The sequence below is a fragment of the Balaenoptera physalus genome, assembly GCF_965194825.1.
Source record: "Balaenoptera physalus genome assembly, chromosome: 16".
NCBI lineage: Eukaryota > Metazoa > Chordata > Mammalia > Artiodactyla > Balaenopteridae > Balaenoptera > Balaenoptera physalus.
The window spans coordinates 12,679,794-12,700,579 of record NC_138898.1 but is presented as its reverse complement, the minus strand read 5'-3'; the positions used below and the strand labels follow the sequence as shown (position 1 = coordinate 12,700,579).

At 53.3% G+C, this 20,786-nt stretch overlaps 1 protein-coding gene across 2 annotated transcripts in view; it reads right to left on the bottom strand.

Moving 5' to 3' along the window:
- Nucleotides 1–4,766: 4,766 nt before the first annotated feature.
- PREX1 (phosphatidylinositol-3,4,5-trisphosphate dependent Rac exchange factor 1) overlaps nucleotides 4,767–20,786 on the bottom strand; it is a 192,380-nt gene continuing 176,360 nt past the window's right edge. The window contains exons 29-40 of one of the 2 annotated variants that reach the window (XM_082430786.1): nucleotides 20,605–20,695; nucleotides 18,546–18,674; nucleotides 16,861–16,902; nucleotides 15,431–15,648; nucleotides 13,423–13,522; nucleotides 11,513–11,656; nucleotides 11,306–11,420; nucleotides 9,779–9,845; nucleotides 8,320–8,492; nucleotides 7,781–7,883; nucleotides 7,455–7,522; nucleotides 4,767–5,661 (exon numbers count right to left, since the gene is read on the bottom strand). In XM_082430786.1, coding sequence (XP_082286912.1) covers nucleotides 5,619–5,661; nucleotides 7,455–7,522; nucleotides 7,781–7,883; nucleotides 8,320–8,492; nucleotides 9,779–9,845; nucleotides 11,306–11,420; nucleotides 11,513–11,656; nucleotides 13,423–13,522; nucleotides 15,431–15,648; nucleotides 16,861–16,902; nucleotides 18,546–18,674; nucleotides 20,605–20,695 — 1,293 coding nt within the window. In that variant the 3' untranslated portion in view covers nucleotides 4,767–5,618. Of the gene's footprint in view, nucleotides 5,662–7,454; nucleotides 7,523–7,780; nucleotides 7,884–8,319; nucleotides 8,493–9,778; nucleotides 9,846–10,095; nucleotides 10,224–11,305; nucleotides 11,421–11,512; nucleotides 11,657–13,422; nucleotides 13,523–15,430; nucleotides 15,649–16,860; nucleotides 16,903–18,545; nucleotides 18,675–20,604; nucleotides 20,696–20,786 lie in introns of those variants that run through there. The other variant, XR_014254955.1, reaches the window with a different exon arrangement.

Here is a 20,786-nt window from a genome sequence, read left to right as displayed (position 1 = left end):
GGTACATGTATACAATGGAATATTACTCAGCCATAAAAAGGAACGAAATTGGGTCATTTGTAGAGACGTGGATGGACCTAGAGACTGTCATACAGACTGAAGTAAGTCAGAAAGAGAAAAACAAATATCGTATATTAACGCATATATGTGGAATCTAGAAAATGGTACAGATGAACTGGTTTGCAGGGCAGAAATAGAGACACAGATGTAGAGAACAAACGTATGGACACCAAGAGGGGAAAGTGGGGGGGGGGGGTGAGGTGGGATGAAGTGGGAGATTGGGATTGACATATTTACACTAATATGTATAAAATAGGTAACTAATAAAAACCTGCTGTATTAAAAAATGCAATAAAATAAAATTCAAAAAAAAACCAAAACACGTGAGAGATTCTGAACATTGCTATTGGTCCTTCAGAGAAGTCTAGGACAGGCTGGCTAGAAGACCAGAAGTCCTTTTTGAGGAACTGAGTTGTATGTCCTCTCATCATAGGTGGGAGAACTGAGGCACAGAGAAGGACAGGGCCCTGCGCAAGGTCACACAGCTCATCAGGGGACTCTAACTTGGGCCCTGCTGTCCTCTCCTTCTCCCAACCCTCCAGGGATGTTACTAGTGCCCAGAGAGGGGCAGCTTTTGGCTAGGCTTTCTGATTCACCTCCCCTCAAAGCCCCAAAACCCTGGGGACTTAAAACCGAAGCCCCTGCAGTTGCTCTCAGAGGCTCGGTCAGGACAGCCCGGCCCAAAGCGCCACCTGGTGGTCAGCGATTCCAGGCAGGTCAGGGCTCACGGCAGTGGAGGGGTGGACATTAGTAACTGCAGGTTCCTGGTCACAGCCCTCATGAGCACCTCACTTTACAGTTTACAAGGGTCTTTCAGATCTTTCTCATACATCCAATTGCAAGGGAAGAAAGAAGGGAGAGAAGGAAAAGCACACAAGGGAAGAGAATATTAAAACAGAGTGCAGCTCACAGACATGTTACGGGACAAAGAAAAAAAAAACTAAAACGTTAGGAAGGAAAGAAAATGGAGAGGAAAGAAATAAAAATAAGAAAGAGAAATAAAGAAAAAAAATGTTTAATAGAGAAAAAGAAAATACCCATACCGAGTTAGGTCAAGCCCAGCCCAGAAGGGCAGGGGCCAGTACCCATCATCCAGACAGTCCCAGCCCCTGCCTCCAGGCTGCCTCTGTCCCAAATGTGGGCACCCAGGAACAAGTGTTTGGGTTGGAAGTCAGGTAGGCAGGACGCGTCTGGACTCAAACCCAGGTAACCGCAAGCTCTGGGCACTACACGGTCCCTAGCGCCATCTGCTGGACAGATAGGGCATGGCATTTACCCCCTGAAAGTTAAATTTGGGTGTGAACGTCTGCATTTCTCAGAGAAGGAAACTGAGGCTCTGAGAGAGATGGTGACTTCCCGCAAGTACAGCAGCCTGCCAGGCCAGTGGGCAGGTGAGGGTACCTGACTTCAAAGGTCTCAGCCCAGGCCTTCCCAGTTCTCAACAATCCAGCCCAGTCCCGGAACAAAGCCAGGTGCAGAGCACATGGTTAGAGGCATGTGCCTTGGCCGCACACAGCTGGGGTGTGGGTTCCTGGCTCTAATAGTATGAGCCTTCTTTCTTTCATTTAGCCATGGTTCACTGATGCCCGGTACTGGGCCAGACACTGGGACACAGCAGACAGGACTGATGTGACTCCTTCTCTCAGGGTGCTTCACTCATGGAAGAGGAAGATGGTAAATATATAAACAGTTAAATTTAGATAAAATCACAAAGTGGCCAACACACTCCATCCTACCTTTGGTTTCCTGAGTGGCCCCTAACACAACCTACACCAAAGGACCTTATCCGAGTCAGCTCTGAGGCTCAAAGGGAGCAGAGAACCAGGGTTCTAGAGACCCATCAGCTGCGGGGATTCACCCACCTCTTGATGCTCCATTGGTCAGCACTGCAACTCCTGGTCACCAGCTCCTCTCTTAGCCAACATCACCATGGCAACTCCAGAGCTGAAGATCTGAATGGTCAAGAGGCCAGCGCTGGCAGGGCCATCCTGGAGCCGAGCAGGTCAGGTAAAGGAGTGTGTTGGGCCAGGTGGGGGATGGAAAGCTGGCACATTGCCCAAAAGCAGTGGCCACTCCTCAGTTCCAGTGGATATGTGACCAGGCAGGACACGTGGTACCACAAGGGCCACTGGGACCAGAGCTTCTGAATTTTCAAGACAAACCCCAAATCAGAATTTGGAAGTGAAAGCTGCTGGTTCTTAAGTATGAGTAACTAATTCAAAATAATAAAAACACCATATCGGGAAAACAAAAACAAACCCCACATCAATTTCCAAGTTTCAGTCCACTGGCTGCCAGTTTGAGATCTCTTGTCTCTTACAAAACACTCTCCTGCTGTAAGCAGCCCTTCGTACTCCACTTTGTACTGAGAGAAAGGCCTTCCAGAGAAAGAAACAGCCCTGGGCTTCCACCCTGTTTGCTGATGCAGCTCTGTTGTCTAAGAAGGAAAGTGGCTCGCTCAAGGCCGCAGAGACCCCACTTCTCAGCTCCTAAACCAAAGCTGCTCCTGTCCATCACCGCAGGAGAACCCACTTTCCTCACTGCAGGCCCTCAGGATGCAGGACAGGCAGACACTCCTGCTTCCTGTGAAAGTGTCTGCCTGGAGGAAGGCATCAAACCCTCCCTGTTTGACCCCAAATACAGATCGAGGTGGTGGCTCTCCCCTTAGAGTGATTTTCCCTGTATCCAAACACTGACTTCAGATAATCCAAGCAATCAGTCCATCACTGTGCCCGAAATCCCACCAGGATTCACTCTCATCAACTACAGTATTGAGTCTTTTGAAACCTGTAATTGAAAGACACAAGGCTCTCTCTCTGGGAGGAACCCAGTCTGGGCCTGGAGAGAATGAGGTCTGGGACAGGTCGTTTAGAAGGAAAAGAGATTAAAAGAGAAGGGGTCTCTTCCAAAATGGCAGGACTCAGGGGAGTCCCAAGTGTGGCCATGATAGTGGGGGGCCTTCAAGAGGAAGGAACGCAAAAGAAGCCTTTCATAGAGGTCAGTGTTTTCCAAAGCGTGGTAAAGGAGGGAAAGAAATGAAGGAGGGAAGAGGTCGGGATGAAGGAGTGGGGAGGCAAGGAGGGAGGGAGACGGAGAAAGACAGGCATGGGGCAGGCCTGGCAAAACAGGTCTGCAGGCCAATTCGGCCCGGGGAATGAGATTTCTCTGACACGGCAGACGGACTCAGGCAGCTTTATAAACATGGCTCGGGCTTGGGCCGGTGATAAGGCGCTCACAGCATGGGACCGAGACCACAGGTCCCGGTATGCAGGAACAGCATCTGTGCTGGCGTCTGTTCTGATTGGTCCGTTTATGGCCAGCGTGGATTCTGATTGGCCAGGAACCAGCCCAACCACGTGTTGAGTACTTGGAACTCCACTCCCGCGGATTCCAGACCAAACGGGCCTTGCAAGTTGGGGCGGAGGATGGCTCATCCCTCAGACCCACCCTGATCCGCGGGCACATGTGAGACAGAGAGTCCTGGCATGACATCAGAAGGAGGCAAGGGAATGCCTGGAAGAACAGTCACATTTTTCCACCATCACAGTGAAATAGGAACTGAGAATCCAAAATAAAGGTGAAATACATATAAAGACGGTAATTTTCCTGGCACACCTGAATGGCAGAGCCGCGGTACAATCTCGGGTATTCCTCACCAGTCCCCTGCAAGGGAATATATATACTGCCATTTTAGAGAAGGAAACTGAGGTTCAGAGTGGTAACTCACTGAGCAGGGGTCGCTGCCTCAAGGACCCTGACGGTATCGAAGCGATCGTCCTCCGTGCAATCTTCAAAACCGTTGCTCACTCCGCCTGTGATGCTGGCCGGCCTAACCACCTCCACACGACCAGGGTTGGCCCCAAAGGAACTCGCCACAGATCAGGATCTTTGTATTATAAACCGACTTTTAATAATAATAATAAAAAATCTATCATGAATTGAATGAGAAGATCTGTACATTTCAAAGTAAACCAGTGCACGACGCCCTTGTCCTCGGAGGCCCCCTCTCCGTTTCTGCCACAGGGTCCTCGTTTGTATCTGTGCCACCTCTATCCTGCAACAAGCCCACCTCTTGCAATCTGGTGCAGGGTGGCAAGAGAGGGAAGGCGGCCCCTGGGGGTACAGGGAGCCAAGATGCTGATGGGTCTTCAAGCCTCCAGGGCAGTGGGAAACCCACACCTGATTTCACCCATCAGCCAAGGCTGGAAAGACTCCTCCCTTCTGTCCCAGCTGTGACATTTCCCTGCTGGCAACAGAACCTAGAGGGGACAAACTGCTGGGGGGCAGAGGGGGGATCCTGTGTGGGTCCCTGTGCCCAGGTGGGCAGGGTAGCTTCCTGTCTCTCTAGCTGGCTGAGAAGTCCCAAATGCCCTGCTCTGAGTTAACATCAAAAAATAAATTACAGAAGGTACCACTCAGTGTTCCCCGGCGGCCCTTCTACCTGCAGAGGGCAGGCACCAGTGTGGGACTGCCTCTCCAATGGATGGTTCAACCCCCTCCAGCCCCCAGGCCTGGCCCAGCCACCTCTCAAACCCTTGTAGGCAGTCGTTCAAAGAACAAAGTAATTCACCCTGATACAGACCAATTGCTGGAGAACCGAGGGTGGGTGGGAAAAGGAACCCTAGTCGATACCTGTAAGCCATATCGTAAGACCCTAATATTAAAAAGATGAAATACTGACATCTTTTGAATTTTCAATAACTTAGTTTTTCTTTTTTTTTTTTTTTTAGTAGAACTGGGAAAAGTTGTCAATACTACCTTATGCTGGTCCCCTGTTAGACAATATAGCTTTCTTTGAAATTTAAAATGTCAAATATATAATCACGCAACCTGGGGGGAAAAAAATCTCAACGATATCAACGACAACATAAAAACCCCAAAATAAACCATAGAGAGTCCACGCCCTATAAATAAAGTCAGAGCAAATCTCGTGCCCAGGGCTGATGGCTCCAGTTCCAATGGCGCTGATGGCGGAAGCTGGTGTGGCTTTCGACCGTCCTCTTGGTAACAGGCGTTGTGCCCTGTCCCTCTGTCTTTACCGGCAGAGGCCCGGCTTCTCCGAGTCCATCGGGCAGATTAGTACAGGGTTAGGGGGGAATCTGGAAGCTAAGGTGAGGAAGAGGAGCAGACACATGTGGTCGCCTGGAATGTGGACAGAGAAGGAAACCAGAGGTTTCCAAAGTGCAGGTTGAGCCAGCCCGAGGGAGCTGGGGCCGCGGGCCTCCAGCTGCAGTGCCCGTGACTTCTCCCCTGTGTTCTGCGGACTTGCAGGCCGGAGCCCAGGCCCTGGCTGCACCCATCAGTTCTGTGGGTCCCCAGCACCCCTCGGGCTTCTGGCAGAAGTGTGAAGAACATGCCAGCCCAGGGCCGATCCACCATCTCATCCAAGAGTGGGGGCACTGCTTATCCTCCCAGGAGGTGATGGAGGAGGCCGGACAGATCTTGAAGCAGGTGGGAGAGGAGGTCTCGGGCCAGCTCTGGAGAAGGCCACACGGCCCCCTGTGTCCTCCCAAATCCCAGCTCCAGAGGACGCAGCCAAGCACGAGGCACCTCAGTGTCTAGAGGTCTCCGTCCACCGGCGGCTGGCAGAGGCGGTAGAGCCTGGTGGAGGTGAAGAGGATGAGGAGCAGCCCGGCAAGCCAAGGCCTATTATTATTATTGCAACATGTGATTTATGTGAACATGTAATCCATGCCCAGACAGCAAAACTCAACAGGTGTAAAAAGATGCAGAGTGAAAAATTACTGATGCCGCCCACATTCCCCTAGTGGTACCGTCCCCGCCCCACAGGAGTCTTACTCCCTCCAGACTGGCAAGGGGTTTACAAAAACAGACACATATACATGCGCATGTTTGTGTTAAGATACTTGTGTGGGTGTGTGTGCATTTTTCAATGCTAATGGTGGCAAAGTAGACCCAGCACTCTGCCACTGGAGTCTTTTACTTAATATATCTTGCGGCCTCTCTCTGCAGCACGTGGGGAGCTACCTTGGTTTCCTTTCTGCATTGGAAGGATTCTGAGCTCTACCCTCAAGTAAGGAGGAGCCACTAATGGGTTTCAAGCAGGGGAGACGGTAGATCTGCTGTGGGGAGAATGATGGCAGCGGGACCGGACCAGACAGGAGGCTGCTGTGGTGACACGGACAAGACAGGGAAGCAAGGTGGCACAGTGGTCAGGAGCGTGGCCTCTGGGCCTAGAATGCCTGGGTTCAGAAGCGCAACTCTGTGAATCTGTGTGCTAGCTGTGTGACCTTGGACAAGATACTTAACCTCTCTGGGCCTCAGTGTCCCCACCTGCCAATGGGGGATAGTAATAGTACCTTGCTCACAGAGTTGTTGTTTCGAGCAAATAAGTTAATATAGGTAAAGATACTAGAATGGTGCCTGGAGCGGGGGAAGCGACATATAAAAGTATTTAAAAGTAATGAGGGGAGGGACCTCCCTGGCGGTCCAGTGGTTAAGAGTCCATGCTTCCACTGCAAGGGGCACGGGTTCAGTCAGGGAACTAAGATCTCGCATGCCAAACAGTGAGGCCAAAAAATAAAAATTAAAAATAAAAAAAAGTAAAAGTAATGAGGGGAATTCCCTCTCAGTCCAGTGGTTAGGACTCCGCACTTCCACTGCTGAGGGCCCGGGTTCAATCCCTGGCCGGGGAACTAAGATCCCACAAGCCACGCCACGTGGCCTAAAAATACTAGTAACAATAACGAGGGCTAACAGAGTGCATGCAAAAACTAGTGAAACGTATATAAGATCTGTATGAGTCCTTGTATTGCTCCAACACCGTTTCCTGGTCTTGACAATGTCCTGTGGTTACGTGAGACATTATTCTTGGCGGCGGGAGCTGAGTGAAGGACCACATGGAAACTCCCTGTACAATTTTTGCAACTTCTTGCGAGTCAAACTATTTCAAAATTAAAAAGTTATTTAAAAATTGTGGGTCTATGTCAACAGCAAAGCAGGGCAGTGTGGATGGAGAGGGAAGACGCACAAAAATGAGTTATTCCTGGGAAACGGGGCTGCACACAGTACCACGAGAAGGTCTGACATCAACGTGGAGATGATGGGCCGTGAGGACAGGATAAAGCAGGTGGGCTGAGGGCTCTGAGGGCAGCAGGGCGGCAGAGAAGGGCGGTGGGTGAGCCGGTGGGGGGCACACAAATTACTGCCCCATGGCTCACTCTGGGGGCCCTGCCGCACTTTCCCAGTCAAAGTGGGAGCTCTGGGAGGTAACAGACTGAGTCGTATTTGTTGTTTCCCAAATGGGGTCCCGTAAATGAGAGGGGAAGCCCCATCTGAACACCAGCGGGTCTGTCTGGGGTGAAGCCCAGCCCAAGTCCTGGCCTTCAGGGAAGGGAGGAGAGGAAAGGAGACGGGGAGGGACAGCCACTCACCGCGGTGCACCCTGGGGCATCTGGTCCTTGACTCGGAGGTTTTTGGCCAGAATCTCCACCCTGGGGCCCTGGGAAGAAAGAACGGTGAGGCCCTGGGCTGCCTCTGCACGGAGCCCAGGGCGCTTGAGGAAGCATGTGGGTGTGGGTGGGCGTAACGGGAGCTGAAGTCCTCAGCCCTCTAGATGGGGAGACGGGCATCAGCCCAGTGCCCAGACGGCCGCTCATCCCACCCGGGCTGTGAGTCCACCTCTCCCTGTGCCCACCGGGCCCGGATCTGGGTGCCCCGCACGCAGCCTGGCGGGGCCCCGGGGGATGGGTCCCCTCACCTGCTTCCGCATGATGTCCGTGGCCTGCATGATGCACTTGGGCAGCAGCCCGTGGCTCCGCGCCAGGATGGCCGCCTGCTCCAGGGAGAGGCTCAGGGTGCTCCTGCAGGGGGGCGGCCACAGGGGCGGCAGGTGAGACGGGGGCGACTGCCTGCCCCCCCACGGCCCCCAAGACCCCAATCAGAGCAGCAGGGACAAAGGACAGAAGTGGGAAAGTGTCCAGATCTGCCCCAACCAAGAGGCGCGATCATTCCTGCTCAGGTTGAATGGATGCTCCAGCAGAACCAGGCTGCAGAGACGCTCAGTCACACCAACCAGGGTGGGAGAACCGGGAAGTTCAGCAGCCCTCCCAGGACCACCTCCTCCCGAGGTCCCATTTCACAGCAGACAAACTGAGGCTCAGCGGGGGGCGGGGGCAGCCACAGCCTCGTCTGGGCTCAACAGGCAGCGGCAGAACCAGGATTCAAACCTGGCTTTCGTCCTCCCATCCTGGGCCCCCAAACCGCCCAGAGGCCCGCCCCTGCTCAGGGCCCGCGCACCTCTGCATGCCCGTGCCGCACATGGTGATCTGGCAGGCCCCCAAGCGGTAGCAGAGCTCGGAGGAGATGGGGATGAGGCCGGCGCCCAAGCTCCCAGCGGCACCAGGCTTGGGGTAGACGAAGGACTTCATGAGGCGGCAGAGCTCGTCCAGGGCGTTGATGGGGCGGATCAGCTGCGAGGCACACACACCCGGACGGTCGGAGGAGGCCCCCACCTGTCCTTCCTCCCCGTCATCACCTCCAATCCAGCTCCGTTACAGCAGCTGTCCTCTCGGCTCACCTCCTGTGCTCACGATATATTTCAGGTCTAACCCTCCCATCTAATTCTCTTCACCTGCCCAGGTGTGCCCACGACCAAGCCTCAGCAAATACCCACTTCTGTCCTCTCCAAATAGCAGCACCTCCCCAGGAACAGCGTCCCTTCTGCTCTGCCCCACCTCCCCTTTCCTGCATCGCCTATGCAGGCACAGAACACTGGCCACTGCTTCCTGTGTCATCTCAAGACGCTGCCAGCCAGACTATTATACAAACTCTCGGAGGTCTGTGCCCAGCCCTTCTCTCGGAGCCCAGCCTCACGGTCCGAGGCCAGGAGCCCCAAAACCACTGTCAAAATCAAGGCCTGATAGGGACTTCCCTGGTGGTCCAGTGGTAAAGAATCTGCCTTCCAATGAGGGGACGCGGGTTCGATCCCTGGTCGGGGAACTAAGATCCCACACGCCGCAGGGCACCTCAGCCTGTGCGCCACAACTACTGAGCTCGCACGCCTCAACTGGAGCCCGCGTGCCGCAAACTGCAGAGCCCACACGCTCTGGAACCCGCACCACAACGAGAGAAGAGAAAACCCGCACGCCACAACTAGAGAGAAGCTCGCGCGCCACAACAAGCGCTGCAACGAAGATCCTGTGTGCCGCAGTGAAGACCCAATGCAACCAAATTAATTAATTAATTAATTAAAAAAAAAAAGAAATCGAGGCCTGATAGACCCTGGGCAGAGGGGGAAAGGCCTGCAGCACGTGGGAATGTGGCCCAGACAGCCAGGTATTTCCACTGCTCAAAATAAACTAGAAGCCTCCGTTTTGTGGGAAATCTTTTGACTTTTAAATGCTGGCAACAAACTGGAAACACACAAAAAGAGCACTGCATGGCCGCATCTGGTGTGGGGCTCCAGCCTCAGAGAGATGCTGTGGTGAACAAGGGAGATGCAAGAGGCACAGGTGAGTGGGTGCCAGTGAGAATACATCATCTAAGGAATTCTGAAGTGGGTGGGGAAGATAAGATGTCAGGATTTCTCGAATGGGGAAGGAGTTATCCCAGAAGACTTCCTGGAGGAGGGACTGCAGAGGCCTCCGGGGCATCTCAGCCAGGATTCTGGCTGGGGTGTGACCCTGGGCCCTGTCTGACCGCGTGAACCCCCAGCCCTGCCCAAGCTCCACGGCAGGTGAGGGGAAGGAGGGCACACCTGGTCTATCTTCACCGCTGTGGTGCTGGCGTCCGTGGGCAGGTTAGACCGTTCCAGGTAAAATGCCCTGAGAGAGAAAGACGGGGGTGAGGGTAGGGCCACCACGCCCACCGTCCTCCCAGCCCCTGCCCCACTGCAGCCGCAGCCGCTTTGCCCTCCAACAACCGGAGGAAACAAATCATTAAAAGCGGCTGGCACAGCTCTCCACGCCCACAGTCACCTGTTCCTCCAGCAGCCCTGGGGGAAGCAGGAAGGGGCCCCCCGGGCACTCCTCAAATGCCACCTCCCCCCGACTGGCCGTCAGAATCGGCACTGACACCCCACTCTCTCTCCCATCCTGCTGTGTCTCTCCTCCGAGCGCCCTCATCACTTGACACGTCACGCGGCTCTGTTTACTGGGCTATTGCTTATCTCCCCTTCTAGAACAGCGCTTGGCCAACTTTTTCTGTAAAGAGCCAAAGAGTAAATATTTTAGGCTGTGTAGACCAGTCAGTCTCTATCAAGATGCTACTCAGCTCTGCTGTTGCAACACAAAAGCAGCCAGAGACGATACACACACGGATGAACGTGGCTGTGTGCTAATAAAACTTTATTGACAAAACAGGGGGCGGGCCAGACCACAGCAGCTCTAGAATCTACCCTCCAGAAGAACAGGCTTTGTTTGGTCACTACTGACTCCTAAGTGAGCACCCAGAACAGAACCCGGCCTATGAAAGGCCGTGACTGACAGGTGCTGAATCAAAGAGGAGATGAATGAATGATTACAGAGGCAATTTTTTAAATATTCAGTGAACGGCACAGAACAGACTGATGGCATCGAATGATCCAAAGAGATGCCAGTTATAATAATACAGGTAGATGTTTTCCCTGAACAGACATATGAAAGCATCATTCTCCCATTTCCAAATGGTAAAGCCCTTACCACACCCTGAAACCCCGGTCTCCTAATTCCCAGCCCACCTTCTTCACGGAGGGAGAAGGTGAGGCAGAAGTAGGAAGGGGCTGGGATGGGGGCGGCAGTAGTGGGAGCTGCCTCCTTGGGCCCCAGGCTTCCTCCTGGCGGATGTGACCCCTACTCTTCTCTTCTCTCTGGGGGTCTCCCCTGAGCAAGGCTGAGGCTCTGGGGTCATGTCCCTCACTCACAGGCTCAAGAATCCCAGGGCCCCTGTCCCAGCTCCCACCCCCATGCAGAATGAAACAGGCATCTCCTCCCAGATGGAAGGGCCTGCTTTGAAGCCAAGCAGACCCAGTCTAGCTGCGTGACTTGGGCAAGCTGGGTGTGCTCTCTGGGCATCGGTTTCCTCATCTGCAAAGTGGGTTAGAATGGCTGGGTGAGAATGGCTGCCAGTGACTGTTGTGAGAATCTGATGAGCTCGTGTAGGCAGAGGGCCTGGCGCACAGTAGGTGCTCAAGAAAGGGCATTGCCTACCCCTGCACTGGGGGCCTGTCTGGTGCCTTACACGCTAATGCTCACTCCCCGTGACAGTGTTCAGAATCCTGCCCCCATCATGTAGCCCGTGCAGATACCTGAGTTTGCGGTAATACTGCTGAACCTTCTCCAGGGACTGGGCATTGATCTCCTGCTGCAAATCTTCCACCATCTGGCTGCCTGGAGGAGGCGGCGTCTCCATGTTCTCCAGAGCTGTGAAGGAAGAAGAGCGAGGGCAGGTGCTTGGCTCCCGGCGTGCACGGCCATCCCCAGTGGGCCCCACTCAGCCCGTCGCTGCGGCTCACCTTTCGTGAAGAGCACGGTGTGCAGCCTTAGGCTGGCCCCGCTCTCCAGGCGGGAGGGCAGCTTGGAGAAGTGATAGCTATCCAGGTAGAAGATGACCTTCAGTGCCTGCCGGCTGCCCTCGATGTGGTAGAAGACGTTGGTGTCTGTTGGGGGCCATGGTGGGGCAGAGGGCTCACCATCAAGGCTGGAGGGGCCCTGCCCCACCTCCGCGAGGGCAGCTATAGACCTCCTTCAGATCGCCACTGTGATGTCCCAGGACCTCCCTGTCTGCCTACCCCAGAGCCGCAGCTTCAGACCTTCCTGCCCTCCCACAGTCTCGGGGCACCTCAGATAGCCCTGTCCCCCTACCACTCAGAGGAGCAGCCTCTGACCTCCCTTTTCATCTCCCTTGACAGGTCCCAGTTTCTACTGCTTAATTCTTACACCTGACATTGATTCTGCCCAGCTGCGGAGTTGTTGTGTTTATCTTCAGAGCCACACCAATGCTCCTTCTACCCCTCACCTGGTAGCCCAGGGCCTCTACCTGGCAAGAGCTACCCTCAAACAGCACCTGCATCTTATTTACACCCATAGCGAAGAGCTTGTGGCAGGGGTGGCACTAACACCCCATCCTGCACCCATAGCAGACATCACTAATTGATGGATAATTCTCCCTGAGCCCAAGCTGGCCTACAGACAGGCAGCCACTGCCAACCAAGTCCAACTGGTACCCGAAATGAAACCCATTGTGCTTCTAGACTCTAGTTTACACATTCTCAACAGGGTGATATCACCTCCGAGGAGGTAAAAATTGGTTTTGGGGGCAAAGGCAAAAAAAAAAAAAACTTACTCTTTTTATATGTAAAGCACATATATACATATAGTACATAAACAGATATATAGTATATCCATGATATAAAAATTTCATGGGGGTGTGGCGATTAGGAAAAAATTGTCTAAACAAGCTCCTTAGGGAGGTGATAATAAAAAACAACAACAAAAAAAGCAGAGGTTCTCAAACTAGCATGCTTCAAAATCACCAGGAGGGCTTGTTGACACACATTTCTGGGCTCTACTTCCAGTTTTGGAGTCAGCAGGTCTGGGATGGGGCCTGAAAATTAGGCTAACAAGCTTCCAGGTGCCGCTGGTCCAGGGATCATGCTCAGAGAACCATGGCTCTAGAACCGAGCGCAGTGATTCTCAGTCCTGGCTATACATCAAAGTCACCTGGAAAGCTTATCTTGAATCCCAATGCCCAGGATCCACCCCACAGACTGAATCCAAATCACCAGGGCTGGGACTGGGACTGAGGCATCAGTATCTGAAAAGCTCCCTGGGTGATCCCAGTGCAGCCAGGGCTGAGACCCACTGGACCACAATGTGAGCTCCAGGAGGGCAGAAACCATGGCCGTATATCTCTCCACTGTGGCCCAGAACCTAAAACTGAGCCTGACACGTATCATGTGCTCGTAATTATGGGTATGTGGATAGACGGATGAGTGTGTGGGTGGATGGGTGATGGATGGATGGATGGATGGATAAATGCATGGGTGGATGGATAAGTAGATGAATGAGTGGATGAGTGGGTAGGCGAGTGGAAAGATGGGTGGGAGGGAGGGAGAAAGAAAGGAAAGAAGAAAATTATGGTGTAAGTTCTTAGAAAATCTTAACACGTCTTCATCCCACAGAAGGTTATCTCTAGGAGTTTTAATAAGAACTGGGTACTGGCTGTTTTTCCCTCTTACGCGCTGTTGGAGACGGTTGGGTTTATTAAAAAAAAGAGACCCTCTCCTTCCCTGTATGTTGGGAGCATGGGGTTTGAAAGCACTGGGTCCTGGGTCGACTTTAGGCAGCTGGCCTGGTGGCAGGGGGAGGGACAGGGTGACCCCAGAACCCCGACTCTCACGGTGGGGTGGGAGGAATCACTCACTGGCCACGTAGTTCTCGTCCAGCTGCTTGAAGGAGAAGGTGACGTTGTCCAGCTCCGACAGGGTCACCCAGATGTCCTCCAACATGGTCCGTTCCTCTTTCTGCAAGAGCAAGACAGAGTGGAGGAGTCACAGGTGCCACCCCTGCCCCAGGTTTCACTTCAAGATGCTGGGATTCAACTCTACTTGACACACCAGGATGTGGCGCTACCAGGCATGAGGTCTTGCGCAGGTCTCTCTGGGGCTGGACGTGAGATCATGTTTGCTCCAGGCCTGTCCTGCACCTCCCAGGTCAGAGCCCATCTCTGCTCTAACATGCTGGGTGGCCCTCTTACCCGGGTCAATCCACCAATCCCACTGAACCATTCCAACACAGCACCCAGCTCAGAGCCTGCATATCCTGGCAACTGCTGAATTAACACACTGGGTCCCGGTGTCCTCATCAGAGAAGAAGAAAGTGAGGGCTGGGCGCTCAGTTCCAGAAACCAATGGGAGGGTGTCTCCCACCAGGCAGGCACCTGTCTGCAACATCGGCCAGCAGAGGGCGCACCACGGCCACTCTTTCCCAAACCGCTGCAGCTGTGGCTTCCTGTTCGGCCTGGGAAAATGTCTAGGAGGCTCAGGGCTGCAAGGTGGGGGGAGCTCAGGCCTGGGCACACGGGTGGAGGAGCAAACAGCACAGAGCAAGTGCTGCTGCTGACTGGATTTCTGGGGGGGCATCAGCTCTGGGTACCAGTACCCCGAAATGCTGAGTCGTTCGTTGGCTCTGCCTCCTCCCGGGGCTGGTAGAAGGACCCACCCTGATTCTGAGCCCTGAGAGTGGATGGACAGGGCACTCAGAGATAAAAGAGATGTGGAGAAGGCAGGGCAGTCTGGGGCAACCAGGCCTAGAGTCAGACTCCCAGGTTCACACAGGTTCCCTGGGCCTCAGTGTTCTCATCCTTAAAAAGTGGGTGGTAAAGCACCTGCCTGGGGGCTACTGCAAGGACTAAACAAGATGCTATTTGCACCAACAAAGTTCACCTGGATTACCACAAAAGCCTGCTCACTGGTCTCCCAGTTTCTGCCCTTGCCCCTCTACACTCTTCCCCACCCCGCAGCCTGGGTGATCCTTTAAGTATCAAAGTCAGATCCTGTCCCTCCTCTTCTCAAAACCCTCCCCTGACTGCCACCCACTCAGAGCAACAGCCAAAGTCCTACAACAGCCTGCAAGACCCCGAACAGTCAGACCCCAGTTAATTCTCAGGACTCGCCTCCCCCACCTTCCCCTGGCTCACTCACTCTATTCCAGCCACACTGGGTACCTCGCTGTATCTCAAACACTGCATGCATCCTCCTGCCTCAGGACCTTTGCACCTGCTGTTCTCTCTGCCTGGAGGGCTCCTCCCCAGTGTCCTCATGGCTCACCCCCTCCCCTCCTTCGGTTCTTAGGTCAGATGTCACCTCTCACTGAGGTCCTCAGTGGCTGCCTTATCAAAACTTTCAACTGCCACCACCCCAGACCTTCCTGTCCCCTTCCCGTCCCCTTCCCTGCTTAGTTTTTCCCCTTAGCCCTTAACACTATAAATGAGGGTTTCTCAACTGCAGGACTACTGACACTTGGGGCCAGAGAATTCTGTGCTGGGGGGTGGGGACGGGGGTGAGCATTCCGTGCTGTAGGAGGTTTAGCAGCCTTCCCTGGCCTCTACACACCAGATGCCAGTAGTACTTCCTCTTCCCTCAGTTGTGACAACCAAAAACGTCTCCAGGGATTGCCGAGTGTACCCTGGGGGGCAAAACTGCCCTGGTGAGAACCACTGGTCTATACCATCCCTGGTCCTTAGTTGTTTATGTCTATCTCCCCAAAATCAGGGTATAAGGTCCCTGAGTAAACGAACTCTCTGTTTTGTCCACTGCTGGGTCCCCAGTCCCTGTAACAGTGACACACAGTAGGTGCTCGATAAACAGCCGCTGAACGAATGAACGGGGTGAGCGACAGCCTGAGCAAGACCTCCCCCACCCCCCACTCACCGCGGCCGGCGACAGCAGAGACTGGCAGTGCAGGAGGACGCCAGTGGCCGCCACCTGCTCCAGCCACTTGCGGCTGGCGTCCCGGCTGCTCTCCTCATACTCGCCGTTGTTGTTGTAGCGGTAGCTCAGGGCCGCCAGCAGCTGCTCGGAGAAGGTGCACACCGCGGCCACCAGCGCCTGGCAGAAGATGCTGTCCCTCCGCAGCTGCAGCTCCGTGTCTGTGGGCAGAGGGGGCGGGGCCGTGCTGGGCGGGGGGCTCCTGCGCCATCAGCAGGCCTGTACCCCACAACCCGGGGCCCGGGACCAGCCTCCTCTCCCCGACGCGACCACCCATCCGGGGCCAACTTGGCAGACAGCATTAATTCATCCCAGGCACCAAAGGCAACTCCACAAAACTCAGCTCTCCAAAAGCAAGCCAATCTGTGGAAAAACTCAACTCTCTCAATGACCCATCTCCCTATGTAAAAAAACAAAACAACTTGTGATTTTCCAAAGGCTTTCCCCAAACCCTTACCCTCAGCTATTTATTTATTAGGATATTTCTCGGCATTGATTGAGAGTGATGACGCCAGCTCCATGTTTTAAGAAATGCAGTTTAGCATTTTCTCTATTTTTGAGAAGTATGCCTTCTTCTTATCATTCCCCCACCACCAACTTCCTTGCCCTCTGCTTGTGATGTGATTTACAGAACTGGCCAATTTTGGGCAATCAGTCATTCAGGGTTCTAATATTCTGGAAGGGATTTTTTTTTTTTTTTCCTTTTGGCTGTGCCACGCAGCTTTCGGGATCTTAGTTCCCTGACCAGGGATCGAACCCGGGCCCCAGCAGTGAAAGCACCGAGTCCTAACCACTGGACCACCAGGGAATTCCCTGGAAGGGATTATTTTTGATGACTGGCTCTAGCCAATGGGTTTTCAGTGACCAATTTTGACCCAGATCCTATTCTAGCTGCCCCTTGGCTGGGAATTTCTGGAAGGAAGGGAGGGACAGAGAACACCTCTAAGATTCCCCTAGGCCCTTGTCAGTCCCTCCTCCTCCCCACCGTCTTCAGGGTAGGAAGCCCCAGGCTGGGGCTGAGGGCTCTACCAGCAAAGAGCCTCCCTAATTGTCGGTACTCTATCCTGTGTCCTCATCAAGATCAGCCCAGGCCTGGGAAGTGACAAGAGATAGTGTTCCTGGCTCCAGGGCCCTGAGACTTGTCCCCTGGACACAAGAGGAAGAAGTGAGGTCTGAGTAGTTCTTGGAGGGGCTAGAGGCCATGGTGTTACCTCCCCCTGTGCAGACTCCGATGACCAGGGGAAAGTCAACCTTGGCCGGCAGAAGAGGCCTTCCCCGGGCTGCGGTCATGGGCACTGGCTGCCAGGGTGGCCTCTCCTGGATGCACCTGGGTGTGTGCAAATCACAGACAGCTGCCCCTTCAAAGCCCTCACCTGTGCATTTCAGCAAGGCCAGGAGCAGCTGGTTCTTTCCATCTGGAAGGAGAAGGAGATGGGCTGAGAGGGGTTAGCAGAAGGAGCAAGCCGAGCCAGGCCTCCCCACAGCCCACGTGCCTGACCCCTTCTTGTAGTGAAGCTCTGGGTACACAGAGCCGTGCTCAAGAAGCTCTGGCTGAATGTTGAGCAGATTCCAGAAACCCTTGGACATCCAGGGGATGAAACCCCAACTGTTCGCTGCACCCCAACTGTCTATATATACCCTCCACACAGAGACTGACACCAGCCCCTCCAATTCCTGGGCCAGAGCCCCCAGCCCACACCTTGTACCTGTGCGTGGGCACACCCTGACACACGCGTGTACGTACATGTGGGAGCACACTCAGACCACGTACACTCACACGTGTACTCAGGTACTTATTCACATCGTCCTACACAGCCAAGCCCTGCCCACGTGTAGACAAAGCTCAGACCTTCCAGACACAGGCCTAACAGCCTGGTCTCTTTCCTTCAAATAAAGGCTCTTGGGGCCAGAAGGGGCTTAAAAGAAAAATCTGAAGGGCCCCTGGATTTGCCCTCTTGTGATATATTCTGTCCTGGGGAGGCACTAAGATGCAGGGCAGGGTGTGGTAGTAACACCAGCATGTGCTTACTGAGGACTTAACTGTGTGCCAGGCACTGTACTAAGTGCCTTGTTTGTACTGACTCATTCACCCCTCACAACAACACTATGAACCCATTTTACACATGAAGAGACTGAAGCACAGAGAAGTCAAGGAACTTGCTAAGGTCGCACAGCCAATAAGTGGGAGAGCTGGGGTTTGAGCACTGGCCATCTGGCTCCAGAGTCCATGCTCTTCACCAATGACAATTTTGGAAGACAGGACATCTCAGGGCCAACACAGACTTCCAACTCAGAGGGTGCTGTTCCTGGGGTCATGACCCTGGGGCCAAGCACCTCCTGCTGTCCTGGTCAGATGTCTCCCTGGCCTGGGATCCTTCTAACCCAGGAGTCCCAGGCTCAAATGCTGCCAAGGGCCAGGCAGGTAACATAAGGTGCATGAAGCAGACCCCAGGCCACAGGGCATGGTGGGATCCATGTGCACTGGAAGGCACCCCTCCCCCACCTAAAAGGGGTGGCCACCACTCATCTCCAGCCAAGTGTGAATGCGGAATCGCAGGCCTGTTATTGCCAGATCTTCTGATTGTTCAAGAACAGCCAGAAATCTAGACTTTTATGTGGGGTCTCAGATTATAAATGCTGGCAGCAGATTCACATTTTTTTAATGCTGTAGCATCAAAAATTACCTGGGGGCCCAAGTCCGATCAGGACCCACCCACCCCCCCCAACTTGTAACCTGGTTAGTAAACAAAAGGAACTGAACTACATCCACAATTTTGGAAGCTGAGAAGGAACAAGTTCAGCCTTCTTAGCCTCCTGACTCTGCAAGGAAGCCCCAGGCACCCCAAATCAGCGGTTCCTTGATCAAGTGTGTACTGTCCCAGGGCCTTGCCCGGGGCAGGACACAGCTGAGAAAGGGACACTTGCTCTTCCTGTCCTCTCCCTGGGCCTGGAGAGACATGGGGCACGGAGATGGACCCACTCCTGATCCTTCCACATTCCACATCAGGAACCAAAGGCCACAAAACCTCCACATTACAGCCTTCCCTGCCCAACTGACCTTCCACGTATCTCTGAATGTTGTCCACCAGGGTCTTGATGGAATTGGGGAGGTTCCAGGGGTCCTCCTGGATGCTGATCTGGATCAAGCTCCGGCCACGAATTGTACACTCCTCTTTCTGTTTGAACTCTGGGGCAGAAAGTGACAGGAGGGCAGGAAAGGGACAATTAGATAGCTTTGGAAAATGGTGGCACAAAGTCCTCTGTTCCATCACTAGATTCCAAAGCTCAGAATCTTAGGTCAAGGATACTGGCAGGACTCTAGGGTACTATCTGGTCCACGGAAGGCAAATACATGGTCAGTGTGCTACGAATTCATAGTATCACACTCATGGCAGACATTGCTGATCAATCTCAGCACTCCTTCCCACTCGTCTGAGGCTGTGACTCCTCACAGGTGCAACAAATCCAATGCAGACATCACAAATCAATCAGGGCATTCTTGTCTCCTAAGCCTGGATGTAGTCACGGAAGGATTCTTGGGTACTACCTCCTCACAGCCACAACCAATCGAGCTGGCACATGAGTTGTAACCTAGCGTAACCTTTATCCTACACAGAGGAGGAAGTCCAGGCACAGAGTGGAAAAGTGACTTGCCTAAAGTCACACAGCAGGGTAGTGACAGAAAAGGGACTTGAACCTGGCCCCAGACAAGCATACACAGGTCCCCACTCCTTTGGCCTCTTCCCTGCTACAAAGTCCCAGGTTTCTGAGATATTTGTGGTTTTGTTTCCTCTGAGTTTGACATTTCTTCTTTCTAAGGTTCAGCCCAGGGAGAGATGATCCTGAGACAGCAGGAGGGAGAGCTGAGCTAGGGCACCCCAACTCCTCACCACTTCCGACCCTCACTTAGGAGCAACTGCTTGTTTCTCTTCCTATCTCCTGAACTCTACTGGAAGCTCCTTGAGGTCAGAGGCAGTGTCACTTTCATCTCATGGGCCCCAGGGCCCAGCACAAGGCCTGACACAAGCTGGTTCTTGGAAATTATTTACTGGATGTATGAATGCACGGATGCATGGAGTAGACAGATGGGTGGATGAGTGGGTAGGTGGATGGGTGGATGGATGGATGGATAGATGAATGGATGGATGGATTGGATGGATGATGGATGGATGGATGGGATGGATGGGATGGGATGGATGGACGGATGGGTGGATAGATAAATGGGTGGGTGGATGGGTAGGTGGGTAGATGGGTAAATGGGAGGAGAAGTAAATAGAGGGACATAAAAGTCAATCTTTTTCTCTCAATCATTTCAAGAAGAAGGTCTCAATTTGGTGCTGGTATGTCCTTAACACTTCTTTTACTCACTAATCCCCCTCAGGAATAAAGAACAAAGAGCTCTGGACAGGCAACAGTGCCTAACTACAGTACAACAACATTTTTTGTTGCCGTTTCCATTGGATTTATCATTATTTTATGACATTTTATACTGGTTTTCCATTTACGGGGAGTTAAATAAATTCCTTTCAAAATTGAATTTTTTAAAGGGAGGCACTTTGATCTATCAATAATATGGGCAGCAAATGAATATGGTTTAAAAAATGTAAAGATGTTGGCAGATTCTATGAATATGTCTAAAACGATGAAGGGGGCTGGGGGTGTCTGAGGTTTGGCAAATTGTGCTCCAGTCCTTCCCCTCATGTTATAAACAGGCAGACGGAGACCCAGAAAGGCTCAGGGACCAGCCCAGGGGTCCACACACTTTTTCTGTAAAGAGTCAGATAGGAACTGATTTAGGCTTTGCAGGGCATACAGTCTCTGTCACATATTCTTTCTTTCTTTCTTTCGTTCCGTTTTGACAATCCATTATACGTGAAAAATCATTCTCAGCTCACAGTCTGTACAAAAACAGGCCGTGGGCTGGATTTGGCCCACGGGATGAACCTGCTGACTGCCCCTGGACTGACCCACGGCCATTCAACAGGTGAGGGGCAAAGCTGAGAACGTGGCCCAGGTGGCCTGCCGCCTGTCCAGCACACGTCACCCGTTGCAGCCTGTCTCCCTGACGGATGCTGGATGTCATCCCTCGCCCTGCCTGGGGACTCTTCTCTGCTCACCTTGTAAGCTGTGGTCCATGGGGAAATGCCTGGTCTCTTCAAAAGCTCTGCTCATGACTGGCCCCTTGAGGAGTGCATGGATGGAGTCCACCTGGGTGGCAGGAAGCTCTGGGTTAGTTTGGCCCACAGGGCCCTCCAAGCTGCAGGGACCCATTACTCATAGCTGCTGCCCCGGCTCCTGG